This window comes from Rhinolophus ferrumequinum, chromosome 27 (genome assembly GCF_004115265.2).
Source record: "Rhinolophus ferrumequinum isolate MPI-CBG mRhiFer1 chromosome 27, mRhiFer1_v1.p, whole genome shotgun sequence".
NCBI classification, from domain to species: domain Eukaryota; kingdom Metazoa; phylum Chordata; class Mammalia; order Chiroptera; family Rhinolophidae; genus Rhinolophus; species Rhinolophus ferrumequinum.
This window is the reverse complement of record NC_046310.1, coordinates 12516645-12541098: the sequence shown is the minus strand read 5'-3', so window position 1 is coordinate 12541098 and position 24454 is coordinate 12516645. Positions and strand designations below refer to the sequence as shown.

Genomic DNA, 24454 nt, shown 5'->3' with positions numbered 1-24454 from the left:
GCAGGTTAGGGTGAAGTGTGTGAGGTGCAATATGAAAGGCGGTGCCCGCTCCCAGGTCTCCGGGTCCCACAAGTGCAGGGTTGGCCCTGGGAGTGATGCCTCCTTGGATTTGGCACCCTGTACTTCACTTGCCTCCCCCTAATCTTGGCCCTGACAACCAGGACATGACGGACCTGAGACAATCTCCCCAGGGGCCTTATTTTCTACCTGCCAGTGTCAGACTCAGCCCCTGCAGGACTCCCTGCCTGGGGGGATGGTCGGCTCCTGGTTAGATGCTGCCACTGCTGCCCTCTCCAGTGGCCAATTTCATCTGACACAGAGGTCCTGCTGTCTGGGTTCTTAAGTCCTCCTGCCTGTTGTTTACTAAGCAACCTGGACATCACAGCTCTCTACTGGACACCACACCCTTCCCCGTGCCCCACTTGCTGGGCCTTACTGCTGCTCCTGGGTCCCTAGCCAGCGATCACTGTAACCAGCTCTGGGGAGGCCACGGGCCGTACAAAGGCTGTTCTGTGTGTGTCACAGGAAATGCTCGGGCCACGTCACACGATGGCATTTGCACAGGCAGGCTGCCATCCTTTCCTGAATCTGGAAATAGGTCTGCTTGGTTACAGGAATCCCACAAACACAGCCATCAAGAGGGAGGCATGGCCCCAGGCTCAGAAGCCTCCAAATTTTGTTGAAAAGGAGAAACACTCAGTTGAAGAAGCCACAGAGCAAAACCTGCAATTGCTCCTTAAAAAAAAAAAAAAAAGAAAAGAAAAATGCAGAGACCTTGTTTCCAGTAGAAGGAGCAAGTGGGCGCTTTAGGAAAATTCGGGTGTAAAGGCCAGAAACACTCAGATGGCGCTTCTCTGGGACCCAGCAGAGGCGCTTCTGTCCCCACGGAGGGTGAGCCCCACTCAGCAGGGAGGGACAGTTGCCAAGGACCAAGGACTCCAGTCAAGAAATGATGAGCTGTGAAGACACACAATCGTCCTTCTCCTGGGTGCCTCTCTGCCCCCAGGACTGGAGGTGTGAGGTGAACACAAGTCCTGCTCCCTCCTTTTTGGTGGCACTGGTTTCCTGGGCTCACCCAGAGCGCGCAGCCCAGAGGTCACCTGCCGGAGTCCCCCTTTGCTATCCGCTGTCCTAGACGGGCCCTTCTCAGAACCACAGGAGGGGGAGGAAGCACTCTTTCCACCACCAGCCCTGCCTGCCTTGGGGTCTCAGCCCCCTGCTCTCCTTGCCAGTGGGACAGACACAGAAGGAAGACGGTCCCCAGATGAGATCTGGGGAACTGAGACCTTGACACGGGGAGCCAGGACTTACCCTCTCTCTTTTCTCTCACCCTCCCCAGTTCTCTCCTTTGCCACTTCTTTTCATCTCCTGCCCTGCCTATCCCTTGGGCTCACCTCCTCCCCAGGACTCCTACTTGCTGGGGGGTTTGAGCCAGGTGGCCAGGAGGCCAGGTAAAATCTAGGACTCCCAGCTAAATCCGAATAAATCACATATTTTTGTTGGTACAAGTAAGGCCTATATTTTATTTGATAAGTGTGGCAACCCTACTCATGAGGGCTGGGGGGTGGGCTGCCAGCAGGGAGCCCCCGGGCCCCCAGCCCCTCTACCCATCTCAGCCTGGTGCCTAGTGACAGAGGCACTGGACGATGTTTGTCCTCCAGTGGCCCTTCTGAGGCACCATATTTACAGTGTTTTTTTCCAGAAGACCAGGTGAGCACAGGAAATGGGTGTAAGACTGGGGAGGGGGCAGAGGGCCGGGGCAGGGAGAGGAGCACCCACTGGCTTCGATAGGGGAGCGAGTGAATGGAAACCAGATGGGTGGTGAAGACAAACCCAGCTTCAAAGCGCAGCTCTGACTCTCACTACCTCAGTCTAAGGACGTCACTAAGCTCTCTGAGCCTCCCTCTCCTCAATGGAGACGGCAATTTTGGTGTCTGGTTGAATAACTGGAAGCAATGTATCTAAAGTGCCAAAGTCACTGTAGACTGGAGAAACAGTAGCCACCAGCGTGCCCGTGACTGGCCTTGAGACGAATGAGGTGTGTAAAGATCCCGCGCTGTCCTTTGCTCAAGGAGCTATTGGTTCTATGGGAAGATGAGACAACAAGCAGTACCGATGTATTAGGTTGGTGCAAAAGTAATTCCGTTTTTAAAAGGTTAAAAATAATTGCAAAAACCACAATGAATTTGCACCAACCTAACAGAAAGGCACTTGCTCGGCCAGCAGGCCCTGAGCCTGGCCCTGGGGACACAGGTTGACAAGACCTTGCTCTAGAGGTGGCCGATATGGGGAAGCTGCCCAGAGCCCTGGTGACTGCCCAGGACGGCCTGGAAGGTGTGGACCACCACTCAGTGATGCTTTCATGCTATCACCGGAGCAGTGCCTGCTGCTCACACCCTCAGGCAGGGATGAGAGGAAAGAGAAGACCTCACAACCCATTTCCCTGGCCCCCCAAGTGTTGGTCTGGTCCCCGAGAATCCCAGAACTGTAGGAGCTCCTATGAGGCCCTGAAAGCCAGCCCTGGGTACCTGGATAGAGCCTGCCAGGGCCACATCTGCCCAATGTGTGTCTCTCCCAGTCCAGAGGCCCAGGGAACGCATTTCCATGGTCCAGGACCTTAGGGAAAATGAAGAGAAAAGCATTTGTGCCTGGCAAACACCTCTCTATGGAGGTGTCACTTCAGGGTCATGACCCTGCCCTGGTATTGGGGGGCTGGCCATGGAAGGGAACAGTCAGGCCTGTACCCCCGCCCCCACCCCTGTCTGCTGTGCGAGACGCCCAGGATTCCCAAGTGGATTCAGGGGTGAGCCTCTAGTCACCCTTGGATCTGTTTCCCCAGAGACAAGATTGGAATTTGCAACGGTGCTGAGAAGGGACTACATGCCCTCCCTGCTGATCCAAAGTGGTTTCATTCATATCTGGGTTGAGCACAACTTCTGCCTGCTGGCTCTTTTTGGCAGCAGCTGCTATAATTTCCCAAAATAGCCTCTAATTTGAACATATACGCGCATCCTCCTCTAAACGTGCTTAATTATGTTTTCCGGAAATATGGAAGGGAATCGTCCCAGCTATCTGAAGTTCCCCAGCGGGAGAGAGCATAGACCAGCAATTAGGGCCATGAACTTAGATCCCAGAACATCCACGTGGGGCCCGCGATGTGTTCAGCCCAGGAGCCCGCTGGGACAGCCAGGAGCCCGCTGGAAGCCCCAGGCAGGCCAACGCACCAGAGCGCCGTTAGTGAGTCACACGGCTCGGGTCTCCAGGGCACCTTCTGCCTTCACTTGTGCCCAAAACATGAGTCTCCCTGGGCATCCCCGCTCCCTGACGGCACAGAGCTCGCCGCAGCACCTCTCCCTCCCACAGCCCCCACCCCCACCCCCAAGCCGCAGAGCTGATCTTGACTTTCACTTTCCACAATAGGATGAGAGCATTTCCTTCCGGGAAGGAAGGGCCACTGGCATGTGAGGTTTAAAAATACAACTTTCTTCCTGTCCCCAGGGAGGAAGAAAAGCCCAAGGAAGTTACAGGAAAGGAGGTAATCAGACTCTGTCTGCTACTTGGATTTTGTCAACAGCTGTCCATGACAAAACAGCTGTCCAGGGCTCACTCATGCCCTGGAGCCACCGGTGGGTGGAGTTGGCTGTGTTCTGAGCACACGGCTCAGGTCGGGGTGACTGCCGTGAAGAGCGAAGAGAGGCAGCGCTCTGGAGTGACCACCTCCATAACCTGAGGCCGCACGTCCACCAGCTGGGACTAAGGAGTCTCCCACAGACACCACTGTCACCCCGACATCAAAGTCAGGGGCTGGGCACAGCCTCCGCAGAAGGTGGCTTCTTCCGTCTCAGCCCTTCTCTGCTGCTCCTTACCTACCAGGCAGAATATCTTGGCTGACGAATGGAGACTTCTTGACCAACTCTGCCCAGAGAAATGAGCCCACACGCCCAGCCCAGGATCCCAGTATTCCATCTCATCCAGGCCAGGCCCAGAGACATTTCTCAGTGGGAGGTTTCCCATCCTCTGAAGACTGGGCGGAATGAACTATCCCTCTCCTCCCGCTGCCCCTAGAGTCCCAGACCACCAACACACGACCGGGGTACCCTACCTCCTTCCACACACATGCCCTCTGACCCAACACACCCTCACCTCCCTCCGGACCCCCCTCAACCCACAGCACGATTCGGGGGGCTTTCACATTTTCGTGACTTGTGCTGTAAAATCTGTCACTGTCTTCTGTTCTCTACTTGTGTGACTGATTACGCTTGCATTATACGCATGAGCTGTAAAGGGTTGGAGTGTCCTGAAGTCTCTCGACCCTCTAAAAGCTGAATCAGTGGTGTTGTTTGAATGAAGGAGTGAGCTAGCGTATGAGTGAGTCAGTGATTTTGGGTGGCATTTCCTCCAGAACGTTTCTTCTCCAGACCTCAGTGGTTCTTCTCCTTGGCTGCATGTCAGAATCACCCTAGGATCTTTGAAACAGCCCGATGCCCAGGCCATATCCTGACCAATTAAATCAGATTCTGTGGGGCATGTGTACCATCTTCAAGCTCCCCAGGCAAGACCGAGAACCCACACACCAGGCCAGTACCGTTTCAAATAATATCGTGTGCAAATCATGTGGGGGTCTTGTTAGAGGAAGATTCTGATTCTATCGGGAGGAAATGGGGACTGACATTCTGCATTTCAGACAAGAACCGAAATGGTGCCACCTCTGCCCAGCCACGGACCTCACTTTGAATAACAGGGTGCCAGATTGTATTTGGAGGTTTCTGGAACTGCTCCCTGTACAACCCCCAGCTTGGCCCTCTCATGCTTTTTGTGACTGCTGATTACCTTCGTGCTGGACTCTGAGGGCAAGGTTACCATCTCGCTCATGGCTGTTTCCCTTAGCGACAGTACAAGGTACTTTTCCATTCGTTGCACACATGCATGAATGAAGTGATTGAATGAATAGAATGAAATGCAAAGGATCCAAATACATGCTCCTTCAAATGTTCCCACCTCAAACAGATCCAAATGCCTACTGCTTGTTGATAGCACCCAAATTCTCTCCAGGGGACAAGCCAGAGCCCGCCTGGCTGGTGCCTGGACCCCTCGGGGCCAGGAGATTAGAGGCTACCAAAACTCAGGAAGGCTCATCCTGCAGGCTGAAATGCACACCAGCTGCGGCTGCCTGGAGCTTCCTAAGGAAGCTGGGAGAGGGGAGAGGAGTGCGAAGGAGGAAAGGGCAGGGCTGAGGGCTGGTCTCTGGGGAGAAAAGCCTCTAATGCTGGCAACATCTGATCTGCCTCTCCTTCCTGCTAATCCTCAGTCACAACAGTGTGAAATCTGAGCAAGTGTGAATGCCTCGGTTCCAGCTGTTTTTCATATCAAGCCACAATCCCAGCCTGTCATAGCTAGAAGGCCCCACGGAGAGCAGCAGGAGATGCTGCTGTGGTCTAACCATTGGTAAATGAGTGGAGGGACACCCCAGGCTCGGGGCACACTTGGGGAGAGCCCAGCCTGGTGCCTCTAGCCCGGCCATTCCTGAGGCTCTGGGTCGGCCCCCATTGCTGCCCCTCTCTCCCCATTGCCTCTTCCTGCCCCGGGGTTCCCACTTCTGCCTTCCTGCCCTTGTGAGTTTCACAGGCCTCTGGGATGCAGACCAGGCAGGTGGGGGACGGACAGGAGCAGCTGCTTCCCTGGGAAGTGGAGATCCCGGGGAGACAGCCAGCCCCACAACTGTGAGTCTGGACACAGAGCCCAACCAGGCCAGGCGACAAGCCAGGGAGTCGGCTGGGGCAGATCAGCTGCTGAGGCTGGATTAGGGAGAGGGAGGGCAAAGGCGGCTTCCAGGGGAGTCTCAAGCAGGTTAGATGGGCTCCCCTGAACCCTGACCGAAGTGCTGTCCAGGAGGAAATGCCTGGGGGAAATGCCTGCTGGCCCCGTCAGAACCTGGCGCTGTGAGAGCCGGGCTCCAGTGACCCGGGACGGAACTCACTCCTTGAACAGGGGCCTGGTGGGAGTCAGGGAGCAACAGGCCAGGGCCGGGGAGCTGCCTGCTGCCTGGACGGAGAGACCAGGACCAGCCACCCCACGTCTTTGTTTTCTCTTCCAGCCCCATCAAGGCCTGGCCCTGTGTGCTGACACGGGACTGTGGGTAACCACTCTGCTTGTAGAGCTGAAGGGGCGTTGGGTGCTTCAGACACCTTTGGAGTTGCCTCCCTGCGCCCCCCTCCCCCTGCCCAGGGAGAAGCCAGAGCAGCATCCTGTGTGACCTGGCTCCTCCCGCTGCTGCCTGGACAGGAGGTGAGCGCCTGACCCAGAGGGCGGGCTGGGCCGTTCAGATCATTGATATTGAAGTTTTGCCCCTGAGACTGAGAGGCTGGTTCTGGGATTTGCTGGAGCTCGGAGATGTGGACTCAGGGTGGAGGGTACCATTTTGGAGCAGGCTTGATAGGCCATGTGCAAACAGAGCAAAGACAATGAAGTCGCAGAGAGACAGAGAGAGAGGGCGAGAGAGACAAGTGAGCATAAGAGGTCACCCCAGAGAGAGACAGAGACAAGACGAGAGGAGAGCAAGTTTCCTGCTTCCAACGCCTTAGGAAGTCTGTCCTAGGGTTCCATGGGGCACCCCAATTCCTTTCACAAACATTTCCCCACTGTATTTAAAATGGACGGAGGTGGTTTCTATTCTGTGAAGACACAGAATTCACTAAAGTTAGGCTGTGGGAACAGCCAAGGTCAGGCAGCAGGACAGCTCTGGGCCTGGAGGATGGCCTGTCATGGCCCCACAGGGGTCCTGTGGGCCGAGAGGAGCACAGGCACCACAGAATGGCCTCAGCTCGGTCCTGACTTGAGGGGGGAGGGGCGCCTGGATCCCAGGAGACTGGCAGGCTGCCTCCTCCCTCAGGAATCCGTGGTTTCCTTTGGCCCTCTGACCTCAGCCCACTCCCAGCAATCTGAGGAACTCAGGGGAGACCAGGCCGCCACCTCCCACCCCCGGCTCCAGCACATCGGGGAACAATTGTGCTTTGGCCCTGGAATAACCCACTACCCAGTTTCCAGGAAAGGGGGCCTACGTTATTTAAACCTGAAACTCACCAGGGGTCATAAGATCAGTCTGAGAAAGCCGAGAAGAGCTGGGCAGACAGAATCCACCAGCTTCTACTGTGTCCCTGGGGAGGGGGCAGTGCTGGGATTACAGAGTCCTCCCCCCACCCCAGCGTGATTTCTCTCTCACTCAGAGAACATGGGTCCAAAGGACTCGGAGCAGGGCCTGGATGGGTATGTCGTCGACTTGATCCAGACGGCTCCTGAGATGCAGTGGCCATTTCTGAGGTCCTGAAACGCTGGAGCTGACTGGGACTCCCCAGGCTCTTCAGAATATTCAGACTCCCTTGCTCTACCACAATGGGGGCATGCACCCCGACCTCCTGGAGAAAGCCCCAGTCAGGACTTTTCCCAAGCCAAGGCTCAGTTTACCAGCTAAGCACTTTCTTAGGAAAACCCCCAAAGTTCAGAATTCAGAGACGTTGAGGAGTAAGTAGAGGCGGTATTTACAGTGAGGCAAAAGAGGGTCCTGGGTGGTGGGTCTGTGATGTCAGCTAAGGCAGGAAGTGCGATGGTTAATTTACAGGTCTGGCTCTGGGCACGAGTTGGACGGGAACAGAAGAGAGCGAGGGACGGTGGGATGCAGACAGGAACTTGCCATGTTGGATCCCACCACGTGCCCCTGAGTCCTCTGTCTTCTCACACCGTAAGTGTTCCCACCCTGCTTTGCAGAGGAGGAAACTGAGGCCACAGAATTAATTTGGACCAAGCACACTCACAGGTCTGTCGCACGCCACCACCCTAGGCTGATGTGTGTAAGCTGGCCTCCCTACCTCACCTTTTCACCATGCAGCCTTGTATAAAGTCCTTCAGCCCTCAGTCTTCCGTTTAATTAGGTTTGTAGAGAAGAATGGAAGTAAAATGATGAAGGGAAAGGCACAAAAGAAAAAGAAAGTGAAAAAGAAGGCCTGGGCCAGGGGAGAAAGTAAGGAGAAAGGAAGAGGGAGCAGGTGGACAGGCGGCTCCTTAATCCACCCGGACTGCTTATCAACACCCGACTCAGGGCCTATTCTCCAGACCTGCTGCAACCGAGTCTCTGAGGGTCTACTTTACACCAAGCACTTTGGGGGATACCTGTGCTCGTGAATATTTGAGAACCACTGAGCCCATGCCTGGTGGATGGCGGATTTGGCGGGAGTCTTACACGCGGCTAACAGTGGCTGATGATATGGGCCAGACTCCCAGCTGGTATCTCCAGCTCCACCTGGGCTCCAATCAGACCTGTAGCTCCTGGTCACTTACAGGGAACACAGGTCATTAAGTGGCCACTATGTCTCCTTAGGCTCTGTCCTCCTGGGTCTCTGCAGAAGAGGGGTCAGTGTCAAAAGACTGAGCACCTTGGGACAAGTCGCCTCCACCCATGTTTCCACCCTCACAGACAACTGTAGTTCTGAATGACCATGGTGGACAAAGCTTGTGTCGTTTCCTAGAGAATGTCCACCCAGGGCCAAGTGGACTGCATGAGGGGTGTGCACACGTACCCCAGACAGCCCACGGAGGGAGCAGTACCATCCACGCCTACAGCCAGATCCAGACACACTGAGGGACCAGCCTCGGTCACACTAATGAGCGGCTGGGCTGGATTTGAGTCCCCTCAGCCACGGCTCCCAGGACCTTGCTTTTCCTTTGTCCCTCCCAGCGTTGCCGGGAGAAGGATTCAGGTCTTCGCCCCAGGCCTGGTTGTGTCCTGGCCATGGGTTCACAGGACGCAGCCCAGCCCTTCCTCTTGTGGGTCTGGAAAAGATGCTGAGTGGGGACCATCTCACGGATCAATGTCAGGATATCCCTTCCTTCCAGTTAAAAAGAAATACCTCACTCAGGAATTTCCAGAGCTGAGACAACCTCCTGTTTACTCCTCTCCACCTGCTCCGGCCCTCAGATAAGGAAGCGCAGTCCATGTTCCCCCGGCACCCGTGCATGCTTCCTGCCCACCCCAGACAGCACCTTCCCAGCTAGACTTTTTCCCAGGGGCTGGGGGTGGACGCCACAGGGCCTTTGGCCTGGGACAAAGCATGGGAGAGGGAGCCCAAGAGAAATACCAGCAGGCAGGACAGTGGCAAAAGGGGGTCCAGGCCTGCCTGAGACGGAAGAGGCTTCATCTGTACCACTCAGACAGTCGCTTTGCTTTCCGCAGGAGACAGGCCCCTTCTCTGTCCATGGCCCCCTTGCCTCCGCACTTGATGGGAACCCAAACAAGAAGCTTAACCAACCACACTGGCCACCCAGCCAGCTGACTCTGGGCCGACCTGCCTGCCAGGTGGCATGCAGGGCTGGTATCTCCTGGGTGCAGCAGAGGCGCCCATGCCGTGACCCCTGGGGGGGACACCGCAGGGTCTGCCTACCAGCAGCAAGCCTCCTCCAGCCAGCCCAGTGCCTGCCTCACACCCATCACCACTCTCAGGCTTTGCTTTCTGAATGTGGCACCCAGACAGGTCACACGCTGTTCGCTTCAAAGACCTGCCTCATTTCTCTTCTCCGACCTTGTCCTCCAGAGCCGAGCTGGATGGATTGGGTTTCTTACTAGACAATAACACTTTCCCACTCGACATTCGCTTGTTGGCCTCTCAGTCCTTACTTTTGCTTTAACAAAACTTCGCTCATTACATAAGGAAAAATAATTCTGCCTCTGACTCCAAAGATGGCAGAGCTAGGGCATCATTAACTCACGAGGTTGGCCTCACGTGGCCTGCGTGGGTTAATCCCCCCGCCAGGCCCAACGCTGACCTTCCAGCAGACAGGCCCGGCTCCTAAACTGTCCTGGGCAGATGGGAATCTATCTTAGGGTTTGTTTTTTTCCTTCAGATCTGAACCCCGTAGCGCACAGCACCCTGCAACAACTAGAATCTTCTTCCAGACCTGCAAATCCACCTCCAGTTATTAGCGTGGACAAAGAGCCTAGGAAGAAGAGTCCGACAGGCTGTGTGAACTCCAGCTGAACCTCTGTCTGAATTACGTTATTCCCCAGCTCTGGCATTAAGAGGTCGTCTTCTTGTAAGGAAATCAAAGAACTTTAAAGTTGTTTTCTCATCCTCATCCCACGGCTCCCGTTCACATTCTTTTCAGATGGGCTGGTCTCATAGGGAACTCACTGGGACACTTAGGCACCGCCCGGCCTCTCTCCCACCAATCAGGCATTTGGGCAGAGTTGTTTCCACTGTTAGTATTTGCCGGGAAGTGGATGTGTCAGAGGCTACAAGGTCCAGACAGCATTACTAGACGATTTAGAGTACTTATACATCACTAGACGATGCACTGGCTTCTGGGTAGAATTTAAAACTCCAGGGAAAATCCTAAACGTGATTAAAACTCACTGACCTTAACGAAGGGAGGACTGGTGTTAGCAGAGAGGCCAACATACCTTACCTTCATTTCACTCCTTTCTCCATCCCTTCCGCGATGTGGAGACTAATGAGATTATAAGAAACGTTTTCCTCTCTCCTTGGAGTTCCCATGTTGTGTTGATCAGGGTTCTGAGTGGCAGAGGACAGAATTCAGCAGCAGGAGAGGGTTTACTAAGGGATATTAGAAAACTGAGAGAAATGTTCAGAGGGCTGGAGGCACTTGTTTCAAGCTTCCCGGATTGACGCAGGCACCTCGCTAAAAAAGGTGGAGGGAAGGGAGCTATCGCCATCTACAAAACCCAGAATCACTGGCATTTGCAAATGATGCCCTGAGCTCTCCTGGCGGCATCACTTTCAACCCATCTGATTGGTAGAACCTGAGTCACGTGTCTGCAGCTTTGTGGCAAGGGAGGCTGGGAGTCCGTGTTTTGGATGCCAGAGCGGGAGAGTAGATTTCACATGATGGGGGGACGTTTTCCAAATAGGGCTGTGAAAGTTTAGGAGTGCTCATGAATGGCCTACAAATTCTCCTTTCCGCTCGTCACTGGGCGAGACACCAATGCTAGATTCAGATCTGCATTTCCTTGTTCAGCCTTTAATTTTAGAGCATGCGAGGAAGTCTGTAGAAAAAAAGATTTTGACTTTGTTGTGACTTGTAGATTCTGTCTTCTTATGTTATACGTGATAAATTTTTAACAATAATTCTCAATTGTTAAAAAAAAAAAAAAAAAAAGACCCTGAATCGGGCTACATTCTTAAAAGTCTGAATTCTTACCTACAGTTTCCTCTGCTGGTTATAGTTGTCACCTCAGCTCATCATCTACAGTTCTCAGACCAAACGTTCGTTGGTGGGCCTGGGAGCGTGGTACACAGACCTGGGTTAAAAGCTAGCTCTGCCCCGATGTAGCTGTGACTTTCTGAATGTTTCCTGATTTTTCTTATCCTCAGTTTACACATCTATAAAAGAGGGATAATATTGCTGACTTCCAAAAGTTATTAAGGGATTAAATGGCTAATAGAGGAAAAGGGGCTAGCTACACAGATTGGTAAATGCTCAGGATTCCTTCCCCCTTTTCTCTTGTTCCCATGACATTTTATACACACCCCGATTACAGCACTTACGTTAAATTGTGTCATTTGGACATTTAATGGTTTTCTTATTTTACAAATATTTAAAACAAAGTTCAAATTACCTATATTTCAAACACGTTGAAAAAAAATCATGTAAGTAATGTGAAATTACTCCTTCATTAGTAATTAGGTCCACATTCAACTCTAGGTCCCAGAGGGAACCTCTGCTAAAAGTTTTGTGTGTGTCATTCTAAACATTTTATTTGCAACTCCTTTTTTTTTTCCCACTTAATAATATGCCATGAGTACCTTTACAGGTCAGCTTACAAATATCTGCATCATTTTTTCAAGGGCTACACAAAATATTCCCATTTTATTTAACTAGGAGTCTATTGATTTCAAATTCTTGCCATCCCTACACATATATTTGACACACTCATGCTGTCATTTCTACAGGAAAGATTCCTAGAAATGGAACTGTTGTGTCACAGACTCTAAACACTTACAATTGTTGTCAGAAACTGATGTTTCAAAATATTGTGTGGATTTTCACTCATCCAAACTGCTGCTTTCCCCACGTTCTTCACAACACTGGACGTTACCAATCTTTGAAATTCTGGCCAATCTGATGGGTTAAATGGTAAATCACCTCGTAAGTAGATGGATGGCCCATTTGGATGCCTCTTTCTGCCAAGTGCCTGTCGATAGATATCATTTACCCATTTTACTACTGGGTTTCATTTTCTTTTAGTTTTGTATGATAATTAATCCTGTAATAGGTGTTATAAACCTGTTTTGGCCGTCATTGGTTTTGTGATGATTTGTTGATGCCTTTGGCCTCTTGGAAGGCAGGATGTCTTATCGTTTTAATCAGGCTCCCATACCCGAGACAGTAAGTAGCTGGTTCAGTGCTTTACCTTTTTCACAAATGAGTGAATCTACACACGGATGGCAGACAAATCAAGGGAACGTCAGTGTCTGCGTGAATAAAAACTTAGGGGATTTAAAATAAAATGTATATTCTGGAAAATGTCAGTTGTGTCTGTTTTTGAAAAGTTTCATCTTCAGTTCATTTCAATAAACATGAACTGTGGGTCATGAGTTTTGCTTTTCAATTCCTGAGCATGATGAGATCCTCAAAATGAATATGAAACAAATATTATGTGGCAGTATTCATACGTATAAACAGTAAATAAAAAAATAGAAAAATAAGTATCTATCTACCTGGAATAAGAACTAAATAAAGATTAGCAGGCTAATGAATACTTGTATCCTAGAGTGATGACACAGACTGCTAAAATCAAGATACTATCAAGAAATCATTCATTTTTTAAAACTGACTTAATCATGGTAGGTTTATATCATGGAAGAAAACCCTGGAATCCTAGCATGGCACTTGTCATGAGTGATCAGTTAAGTCCCTGAATTTCATCATCTGTAAATAGGGGGAAAAATATCTGCTCAGACTACTTCAACCATCCATCCATCCATTCATCCATCCATCCATCCTCTCATCCTTTTACTCATTCATTTTTTCAAAACTCAGCAGACATTTTACAGTGTAGGCTGACTTAATTTAAATGAGGATGCATATAAAAGTGACTTGTAAACTATAAAAAATACTCTATCCCCATAATATGAAGGATAACATTAAACATATTTAGCTTATAAAGTTGGAATAGAAAATTCTCTGTGGTACCCAAGAATATAGTGTATGAAAACTTCAACATGACTTTTGGAACATAGGTAAATGTAACTCAGTGATGGTCCCAGTGACACAGACTGGAGTGAGATAAAGCTTTTATTATATTGAAGTATTTGCACGAATGGATACACTGAAACACATATGAACACACATTTCTATACTATACAATATACACAGTAGTTGCAATAGAGTCATATACATAGATAGTATCTGTGTGACACTCGCTCGGCTAACCAAGGGTGGCCTACTCCATCTTTGCAGGTCGTGCTTTGATGAGTAGAACAGAATGATGGTAATAGCTACACTGTAGCATCTCTAGCTTGTCTCATCTCCTTTATTGCTTTCAACCCTGTGAGACAGGTATCATCATCTTTAGTTTACAGTTGAGCAACCTGAGGTATTAGAAAGTGGCTGGTCTTGGTGTTCAACCTAGGTCTTCGGTTTTTGAAATCCAAGTCACCACCCTTTTTTAAAGGCCTTACTGTGGTGATTCTGAAATGCTTGAGACTATTGGAATTGCAGTTTCAGCATTTTTCATGTCTCTGATTGGAAAAAAAGAAGTCTTACTTGTGTAATTTCTTGCTTTGCAAATCCCTTTTTCTTGGAGGGTATTGCTCTTGCTTTTTTAAGGACTGTAGCTTTCTTGAAGGCAGAGATTCTACGTCATCAGAAGGCTGGCGTACTGCAATGGGCTTTCAGCAGAGTTTTGTAACTTCAGCTCAGCAAGGGGCTGAAGCATGCCTGCTCTCAAGGACTCAGCATAGTGAGAAAGACAGGTCATTGTAACACTGGGAGATGGATGCTGGTGGGAAACCTGGGTGTCGGACTCCCTACTATGAGTTGTGGAGTTCAAGTGCATGACATGACCTGTGGTTTCCTTCAGGATGGCCCAAACTGCTTAAAAAGACTGATCAGCCTGATTTTCTCAAGACCCAAATACGACATCGAAACCCTGAAAATATAAGAAACCTTCCTTTCCCCCCTACCCCCCCTGAAAGGGCTTGAGATGAGTTCACCCACCTTCATGTGGTTTGTACCCATTAACCCACAGATGAGAAAAATCACAGCTCTTGTTTCTGGGGCAGGATCTATGCCTGTTGGTTTTCTGAATGATTTAGAGGATTTAGGGGAAGGATTAATTTTGTCTTAGAGTTGGCTTTTCTAACCTCTACTTAATCCCTGATGGTAACACGTAGATATTTACCAAAGTGCTGTGTGATTTGCCATGATTGGCGGGGAAGGCATTCACTCAAGGAAATTCTCCCTTATCTGCCAATCAGAGCCCAGTGTTCTTTCCAGGGCAGAGCAAAGAAATTCAAGTTGGGATCTGTAATAGAATTATTCAACAATTCAAGATTATTTAGTATATATCTATTCCCAGCTGATATATACAACTAATAGCACAGACACTATTCAGAAAACTGAAGGTAAAGAGATCAAACTATAGAAAAGAGCAAACACTGGTGAACTTCAACCTGAGAGAGGATGTTGCCAGAGATTTTCATGTTTCCCAAAGCCTTTCTTCAGATCTCTGCGTGAAAAGAAATTTTGCTGGAGGGAGGATAAAGCTTGTGGCTGTACATATCCCAGCCTTTAAGTCTCCACGGAATGAAGCACTTGACAGCTGCCAGTATCCAGAGAATCGGAGTCACCCTGCAGACCAGAGAGCTTCCCAAGGTAGAATAATGGCCCTCGTGGGAGTGAAGAACATCCAAGAAAGATCACATTTAAGACTAAAAATAGATGCTTTTCTATTATTATTTTATTATTTTTTTATTATTCTCAATTAGTATTGAAACATCTGGCAAAGATTTGTCTAGATAATCCTACTGGACCTTTCTTTATCAGTGAGATTTGTAATGATCATATTATGTTGCAAAAAACTACTCTAGCTTTTTAAACTCCAGAGGTTTGTTTTCATAGGCAGGCAAACAGGGTCTCTGTAATCTCATTTATTGATTTACCTAGCAAATGCTTTCTCCTTTAAATAGTGGAGAGCTAAAGTTCAGTTCACGGACCAAATATGTCCAGTTAGTGGATACAGGCTGAGCAAATTTTACTGATTGTCACTTTGCCGCAAATTAAAACCATTAAGAATGGTTTTATAAGAATAGAAAAAGAACCCTATAAGAATCTTACCGGGTTCCAAAAAAAAAAATCTTGCTGAAAATTACCTGCCCCCTTCATTTTTTAGGAAGATGTAGATTACTTTACAGAAAGTTATGTGGTAAAACTATGAGTAGAAGGGGAAACGTCAAAGGTTAGCTAGTCCAGTCGATTGGAGACCAGAAAGTGTAACTCCTGTTTCACTATGACAGTCAGAGGTCAGGAATATCCCAGTTCCTTCATGAGCTGTTCTTGTACGAGTGCACTGTGGTTTCTACAGCGAATGAAAAGAGAAATTACTCCTTTTTTTTCCCACGAAAAATCCAAAATTAGGGCAGTGAAACCACTATTAAGAACAAAAGACACAAGATTCTACTAATCAACCACGGTTATTCATTCTTTTCTTCTACATATTTAATGTAAAGATATGGAACCTCTTAGTACACAAAATCAAAAATTAATGAACACGGCTGTTTTACAAAAAAAACATCATAGATATTAATATAACAACAATTGGAGATGAACAAACTAAATGCCAGGAAACATTTTGGAAAAATTCATTATAGTGTAAAGGGTATTTGAACATGACGGTTCCTCCTGCATTTAAAAAAAAAAAAAAAATCCCCTCATGATTTCAACAAATATCAACTTTCCTGGCTGTGTCTGAATCTTATGACAAAAAACCCAATTGAGTCTTTGAATTTTTTTTAGGGTTAATTTTTTTCTTCTAAAATGACCCTCCTCTTTAAAGAGAAAAAACACAGCTGTTTTCAGTGATTGTTTCCTCATATTTCATTCAGAAACTGTCCTAACTGCTGGTGGAAAGATGGTTTCCATGTGAAACGACGCAAATCAGGAATATTTCTTAATCTTCTGTAAGACCACATTTGTAAAACTATTCTTCATATTACGCATTGCAAAAGTTTTAAAATTTAAAATGATTCAGACCGGGACGTAGATTATTGTCATAAAATTTAATATAATAACAGCTTAGCATCACTTTAAAGAATATTGTTTGGGGAGGATGTGCATTTTACAGCAATTACATACACGAAATTAATATACACAGATGAAGCTGTGTGGTTATTTCAAACAGTACAGCTGTTCTCCATGAAAACCTTTGTGCTCTTGGCCTATTCCACTCCTCAATCAACTAGGGATTTAAAAGTGACCTAGCTGGGAAGAAGTCAGGAACAAACCTCAAGCGTGTTCTATTGTAGTGACAGTCTGCAAATCCTTTCCATGAGTAAAACCCCTCCAAGTTACAAATATTTCACAGTGAAAGGGCTCTTTCCTTTTCTGTGTAATTTAACCTGTTATCTGCTTTGCAATTCTCTAGAAGGGGCCAATGGATGAAATTTCTTTGTGAAACACAACTAGAAATAATATTTTGCTGCCCAGTAATGATTAAAAAAAAAAAAAAAAGCCTTCTAGTCCCAGCTAATAAATGCTTTTTTAAAAATTCTGGCATGAAAAATAATTAAAAGTCCTAAGTCTAGATGAAATCAATGTGAAAATGTTCCTGCCACATTCAAGGTTCAGGGTAATTATTTTCTAAATTTTTATTTTCTAAATTAAATGACACTTGCCTCACGTGGACGTCTTTCAGGTTGGGCTATCTGTAAAAAGCTTGCTTCTCCTATCACCCTGAAGTTCAATCTGTGTTCATGCCAGCAAAAATAAAAATAAAAATAAAAGTGCATTTGTGTCACTAAATTTTCACTAGCCAACGTTATGGTTACATATTTCATAAGAAAAGCCAACAATCTCGTATTGGGATTGTGAATCCTATTTCCAAGTGTTCCCATCTCCTCCCCGATTCCTCAGATTTCTCTAACAGTATTAAGCGCAATGCTGGTAGACATATGGTCTTGAACTTCGCTGTCAGAAACTGGTCTGCAAAGGCAGTGTAGCAGCAGTACCGGTGAGCGAGACATGGTGGGTTTCGTTTTCTCTAAGCTACATGACCATCAGCTGTGATGCTCGAGTCCAAGTAATTTTCATCTTGAAGTGAGCTCACAGGAGTACCATCCAGTCTCCTTGGGGCTGGCCCTCCTTTCTGCACTGTATCAGTCGTTTTGGGTCCTCCACTTGGGCAGGGAATACAACAACCTTACTGACCCAGAGACCATAACTTCCTACTCAGGGTTTTAATTGCTTCAAACCCAGTCCTAGGAAGGGCAGTGAACTGGGGACGTTAGTGGGAGGACACGATTACTGTTTCCAAGTATCTCTCAGGATGCCATGTGGCAAAGCGATCAGAGATGTTTATTTTTACTTCATAGAGCAGAATGAGGACCAAAACTGTAGAAAAACTACAGGATAACAGAGTTGGGTTTAACCAAGGGAGTTGTGTAGGAGTTCCCCGTCACTGAAGTGGTCAAGTGAAAGCTGGAAAGCTGCTTAGAAATGTGGTTTGGTGGAGGTGGGTTAGAGTCAATGAAACATGAGACCCCTTGCAACTCTTGAAAGCTTTTTGCAGGCCCCGAATAATACGCAGATCTAATTTGGAAAACTATGCTTAGAAAACGAATATAACTTTTGGAAAGAACACTGTATTTAGAAATATCTTCACCAGTTTTCTTCAGAGGACCCAACTGGAGGCAGTGTCCTAGAGGAAGCAGAATGCAGTGGGAGGGTTCCCTGCACAGTCAGTATCGAATGACACCCTGTGAAGGACAGCTGTGTCATCTGAAGTATTAACCCAGAAAGCATGCTCCAACAGCTCAGCTACTGTAGACTGATCTAACATAAGATACACAAGTGTCACTTAAGAAGCCGCCTGAAGGCTCAGCATTTCCAGGTGTTAGTTGCATAATAAAATCATCCTTCCACATCTTGAGACACTAACACAGGAGGAGGCAGCTGTCTGAACACGTTTCCTTGGGGGCAGAGACAGAAGCAAACTGCATAGAACCAGTTCCCTTACTCTACTTCAAAGGGCTAGGATTCACCTGACCTGGGTCTACCTTTGTCAACATGCAACTTATCCTAAGAAGTGTATCCTTTATTCTCATCCTTCTGTGGTACTAACATAACTGTCATCTGACACAAGATGATGCCAGTGATTTCTTGACTAATGTGGAAAAAGATACCGATTCGGATATAAATGTGTCAGTGGCTTCATGTAAAGTCTACTCATGCAGACCGGTGGGACATACTACTGAAATACTTGGCAACTAGTTTTTAAATGTGGCCTCACCCAAAATATAAATTTTCATATTGTGTAGTTCCTGGATCCCAACTGAAGTGACACTGTTAAAATCCGTATTTATGTTGCACGATCAAATGTCTTAATTACTGACAACCAAGTGCCCCCGGATAAAGATGTCAGGTAAATATTATTGCCAGGGACAATGGAAACTTCTGGGTCATTCGAACTCTAACCCTCTGATTCGCTTCTATGAGAAGCGAGAGAAAGAGGCAATTATTTTTCAAGCTGGGTATAAATGTAAAAAACAACTATATTTTTGAAAACATAAAATTCAGTCATCAGCCAACGCTCATTAGATATGAATTTGTCGATTGTTCGTGCGGAATATAAAAATTGTCCATGATTTTTAATGAAGTGAAACATTCTTATTCCTGCGTTTTTGGGCTCCCTTTCTAAACTTCTGGATTTTACTTCCATTTCAAAGGAACAACTGAGGCGCTGGTTCTGAATTTAATACTGTATTTATTAAAGTGTTTTTATTAACAAACTTTCACCGGAAAGTTCTGAGTGTAAGACAGCAGGCACGTTGGCTTCAATGTTTGGCATTTGACAGTCCACAGAACTACACCTCGCTCGCACAATTCTGCCACAACTTGGTGGATTGTTAGGGCAGGACCCATAACCAGCCTCCCCCATGAAATGGTTCGATATAAATTTTGGTTCATTATGATTTAAACGTTCTGAGTTCACAATGACATCAGTCTGTGACAAGCTGGGCTCAGCTTCCCTTTCTGCCCCATCGGTCGCATTGACTGAACTGGAGCCCTGGTTTTCAGTCCCTCCAGTGCCCTCCATATTCCTGATGTCTCTATTTTTATAGGGTCCACTTTGGTCATTCTCAGGATGGCAACATGCTTTGCATAAAGACCCCGTGCTTCTGCAAACAAATGATGAGGGCTCTGCCATCTTTGGAAGATGGTCTTCTATGCTCTGAAGACTGTGTACGCTGGTCTTAGCAGTTTTTTCTTGGGCCTGGATGGACCCCACTGGATGGAGGAAAAAACTCCTGGGCAGAGAATTCTGCATCCCAGGGGGTCTCACTCTGCCCTGTAGGCAGGGACAGCGGTGGATGTGCGGGACGGGATGCACGAAGCCATCGGGGGCTGGGCGTGCCGCCTTCAGAGGTGCCACGCCATTTTGGACATGCACAAAGCTGCTGGCAGTAGGGGCACATTGGTGGCACAAACAGTCACCCATCTGCTGGCAAGAGTGTGGGCCATATTTCAAATGTGTGTAGGCACCTGGGCAGCTACATCTCTGATTCAGAGAGAAGAAGTGACACATGGTGTGCTGTTCAGGAGAGGCCTGTAACAAGGCGGATCTTGAGTCATTTGGGGCGCTTTTGTGGAGCTCACTGTTGTAAGCTGCCGGCGCAGGCATCACGACATTCTTCGCCTGGCTGCTGAAAAATTCAGAGCAGATGTGGGTCTCTTCGTACGTGGTCTTCTCAGAGGCAGTGCAGCTGTGGGAAGCCAGAGGCTCTAATTCATAAAACTCATGCTCCATTTCGGATTTCTGGCCCCGGGGGTCTACGTGGTAAGTATTCAGGGCATGTGCTTTGCTTTGTCCTTTGTCACCGGGACTTGTGGACAAAGCGTGGGAGAAGGCACTGCACTGGAGTTTTTTAGGTAAAGGAATCTGACCACAGGTGCCCTGTGGCCCAAGGCACCGGCACATGCACTGGAAAAAGAAGGTGGCGAAAGCCCAGCTGACACACATAATGAGCATCATGAAGGTGCCCAGCTGGGTGTAGGCCAGGACCGTGGACGGCATCATCATGGCGCCCGCCACGAACGTGGTCAGCGCGGCCATGGCAATCGCAGAGCCCATGCGACTCAGGGAGAAGATCACCTTCCCTTCTCGGTCGGCATCCGGGGCCAAGCGGTAAGCAACCCCGTAATGGACAGCGAAGTCTACAGACAGGCCAACTGCCACCGAAATGGTGACAGACTCCAGAACGTTCAGCTCCCAGCCCAGCAGGACGAGAGAACCCACAGTAACAAATATAGTCCCAGCTATTGAAACGATGGCGTACAGGCTTATGATGACGTTCCAAGTGGTAAGCAGCATCACGCTAAATGCGACAGCCACAGACAGCCCCATGGCAACAAGGGTGCCGTCGGAGAGGCTGTCCTGGAGGTCGTAGAACTCCAGGTTGCTGACAAACCAGCCATTGCTGAGGCCCTCGGGGGCCGAGCTCAGCTCACTGGAAACCCAGGAGTCCACCTCTTTATAAAACTGGTGCATCTTTTCATAAGCCAGTGTGAAGAGGTAGGTGCTCTGGAACTCTAGAACCACTGCCCTGATTGTATCGTTAATATCAAACCTCGGCCCTGGGGTTTTGCTATCCAAGTGGTACCCCGTACTCCTTTCCAGCTCCATGATGGCTCTCTTGATGCACAGTTCAAAAATCTCTTGCTTATAGGGGAAGCTCCAGCGGCTGCAGCACGGGTACAGGGCAGGCTCGTCACAGTCCTGGTTTTCCATCCAGCGCTTGAACGTCTCGATGAAGCAGCTGGTGAAGTCCTGCTCATCGGTCTGGTAAAAGAACGTCTGGTTTCTCAGTTTTTGACAGAAGTGCAAAATCCAGACCTGGGAAGCTGGGCTGGCGATGTTAAAACTGCTATCTAATGTCAACTTCCCTTTGCTCTTGGGATTCAGCGGGTTGCCGTTGTCTTCTGGGGACACTCCCCAGATCACTGTGATGGGCATATGGAGCTCCTCTCCGTGGTGGACACGCTCAAACATGAAAAGCTTTTTGTACTCAGCGTCGTAACGTTCAAAAGGGTGAGATGACCTGAACACCTGAAACTCGGATAACTCCAACGAGGGCAGTTTCATCTTCGGATTTACACACACGATGTAGGCCCCACCGACCGTTAAGGCGAGGAACCAGAACAGCCAAAGGTAGCGAAACTTAATGACGATGCACGGCAATACTTTTTCAAAAAAAATGCGAGAGGCTTCTGAAATGGCAAACAGCACTTTGTGGCACTTTTGGCAAGCCACTGTCCAGCAGCTTTTGTCATCGTAGACCGGCTGCTGAGGCTTCCGGAAGCAAGTGAATATATTGAGGAGATACCGCTCATGCAGTACCACGACTGCTGGAAGCCACGTCACCATCAAAACATAGTTCACCAATATAGCCGTCCCCGCGTACACCCCGAAGCACCTGATGGCTGTTATGTTGCTCACATAGTTGGCGTAAAAGGCAGCCGCGGTGGTAAAACTGGTGACGAACATGGAGAGGGCTGCGTGTTGCAAGGTGATGCTCACCGTTTGCGACGTTTCCGCGTGGGGCTTGTCAAATTTGGTGTAGTTCCAAACATCACACAGGACAAACGCGTCGTCTGCTCCGATGCCCACCAGAATGATGAGGGCGGTGAGGTTCATAAAGGGGAAAAACTCAAAGTTAAATACTACGCGATAGAGAAAATAGGCCACGATCAAGGAGCTGATGATGGCAAACATGGTCATCAGAGTGATAAACATGGACTTGGTGTAGACGCACATGACCAGCAGGACGATGACAACGGCGACGGCGGGATACACAGTATCCATCAGAAGGTAATCCTGAAACAGACTGTGCTTGATACCGAACTCGATCCCGGTGATGGTGGTGACGCCGTCGGAAGAGTTCCAGTGTTCGAAGTTGTCCAGGTAAATGTTCATCATGCTCTCCCCCTTCTCGGTGGGAGAGAAGAGCATGCTGGACTTGAGCGCTGGCGTGGCGTACTCAGCGGCCTTCGGGGTCATGAAGTCCTTATCCACCAAGTAATGGAGGATCTGGTACACGGCGTTGTACTTGGTACATTTCCGCGGCACGTTGGTGCACTTGAGCTGATCCTTCCTTCGGGCCGCCATGTCCCAGCAGTCTGGCTCCAGGGTGCCGTTGTGGTAGTGTTTGGCACAGGTCCGAAGCAGCTTCAAGGTGTGAGAGACATCTCGCTCCACGATTTTCTGACAGGACGACCGATTGTTCAGGATGGCGATGTAGTTCCCCAGCGTCCAGCTGGGGCAGCAGGAAGCGGCTGTGGCCCTCTGGCAGAGGTCACCAAACTGGGGGTGAGCCCTGATCTGCGGAGACAGAGACGCAGAAGGACTGGCGTTTAAAACGCGGTCACTCAAAGGTGGACTTGAGGAAGTGGGAAAGTTACAGAAGTTAAAGAATCATCCTGTTGAGTCAGCTAGCGGTTTGAATACAGGGAGGGAGTTCCTCCCAAAGCTCTCAAATGGCAGAGTACTCTCTGGGTTGCTTTGTTTGGAACAAAAAACTACTGTTTGGGGATGATATCCAAGTGTGAAACAACTTCAGCCAATGCTCGTTTGGTTTGAAAAAGGAGACAACATTAACACCTCTTTCATACACAAGCCTTTTCAGAGTCACTTTAATAAGCAGTAAAATGGACAGGCTGTGGGCTTCTGTACGTACACCTATAGGACCGATTATGAGAACAGTTATGCAGTTGATATACAAAACAAATCTGTGGCTTTGCCTAAGATTTCTGGTTATCAGCATGAAATTTTTGGTGACAAAGGTACTACTCAATCAAAGGTATATCTCAATCAACTTAGTTGGAACCAAAGATGATATTTTATTCTGCAGAAAACTCAGTGAATGAAAAAGTGACTGGTGATATCAGAAGCACTGATATCAACTGCATGAAAGACCTGGAATAAAACTGTTTCCTGAAATAGGAATAGAAGAGGACAATGTTTCTAAATTAAAATATTATATATATATATATATAATAAAATAAGTAAGTAGGTGTTTAATTATTTCTTCCACATCCTAAAAAGTCTATCCAAGTTGGCTACAACCCTTTTTGGGGAACTTTATTTTTTGATAAACAGGGGCAAGTGTGACAATTCTGGATTTCATGTGGGCAGTGTTTTATTTAGAACACTATTACTGGAGAAGGCTTTTCTTCTGATGGCTGTTCTTATTACAGAAAATTGAAAAATTGCTCCAATGCCAAATCCGGCATTGCCAGATTCTACTGAAGCCCGCACAATCGCATTGCCTTGAAAATCCGTAAATTACAGGAATGGCCCCTCTTCCCCAAGGGTGAGAATAAGAAATATTCCCCTTCTCTTGAGCCAGTACTGCAGAGACAATGACCCAGTCCTATTACTTTCCCTCATCTCCATTTGCCAAAGGGTGGTTTTAATCCTAGAAAAAAATAATTCACGCTCTTGAACTGCAGAGTTTCCTCCCTGGAACTCTGCACTTCAAGAAGAGCATGAACTTTTTTTTTCCTAGGATTAAAACCACCCTTGACTTTTATTAAAGTGGGCTTTATCAATCATGCATTGAAACATCTTTTCAAAGTAGAGGAGATGTTGGCACAAGTCACCTCTTTGGAACTTAGACTTACTTATCGAAGAACCAAGTTATTTATAAGCCCTAAGCCCTGGCTACCAAGATATGTAGTTAAGTTTTTGGGGAGTCAAAAGTTATACTTGGATTTTTGACAGCATCGGGGGGTGTGGGGGGGTGCCCCTAACCCCCGAGAGTCAACTATATTTTACTGGGACTAATCCTGGGGATGAGGTGTGGATAAAACAAAATTGGCCACGTATTGGGAAGTGAAGTTGGGAGGCCTGCCCGGGAAGAATCATTCTACTATGCTACTTTCGCACATGTTTGAAAATCTCTATCATAAAAAGTTGTTGTTGTTTTTAAAGATGCTCTATTGGAGGTAAAGAAAAACGAAACAAAAGGGTTATTATTCAAGTGTACTCCTTAATTTTTAAGCTCACTTCTAAAAAGCAATAATTACTTGACATTTCATAAAATAGGATAATTCATATTTAGTTGTTTCAAGGTCAAAATATTGACACCTGCTAAGTTAGGGGAAACAGAACCACCTAACACACAACAGGAAATTCTGGAAGAATTCTGGAAATTCTGGTTTTCATGGCAGA

At 47.8% G+C, this 24454-nt stretch overlaps 1 protein-coding gene across 11 annotated transcripts in view; it reads right to left on the bottom strand.

Annotated features, from left to right (window-relative positions):
• Positions 1-15892: 15892 nt before the first annotated feature.
• The window catches only part of DISP1 (dispatched RND transporter family member 1), a 181883-nt gene continuing 173321 nt past the window's right edge, over positions 15893-24454 (bottom strand). For all 11 annotated transcript variants that reach the window (XM_033099537.1, XM_033099534.1, XM_033099539.1 and 8 more), the window contains one exon: positions 15893-22603. In XM_033099537.1, coding sequence (XP_032955428.1) covers positions 18992-22603 — 3612 coding nt within the window. In that variant the 3' untranslated portion in view covers positions 15893-18991. The remainder of the gene's footprint in view (positions 22604-24454) is intronic.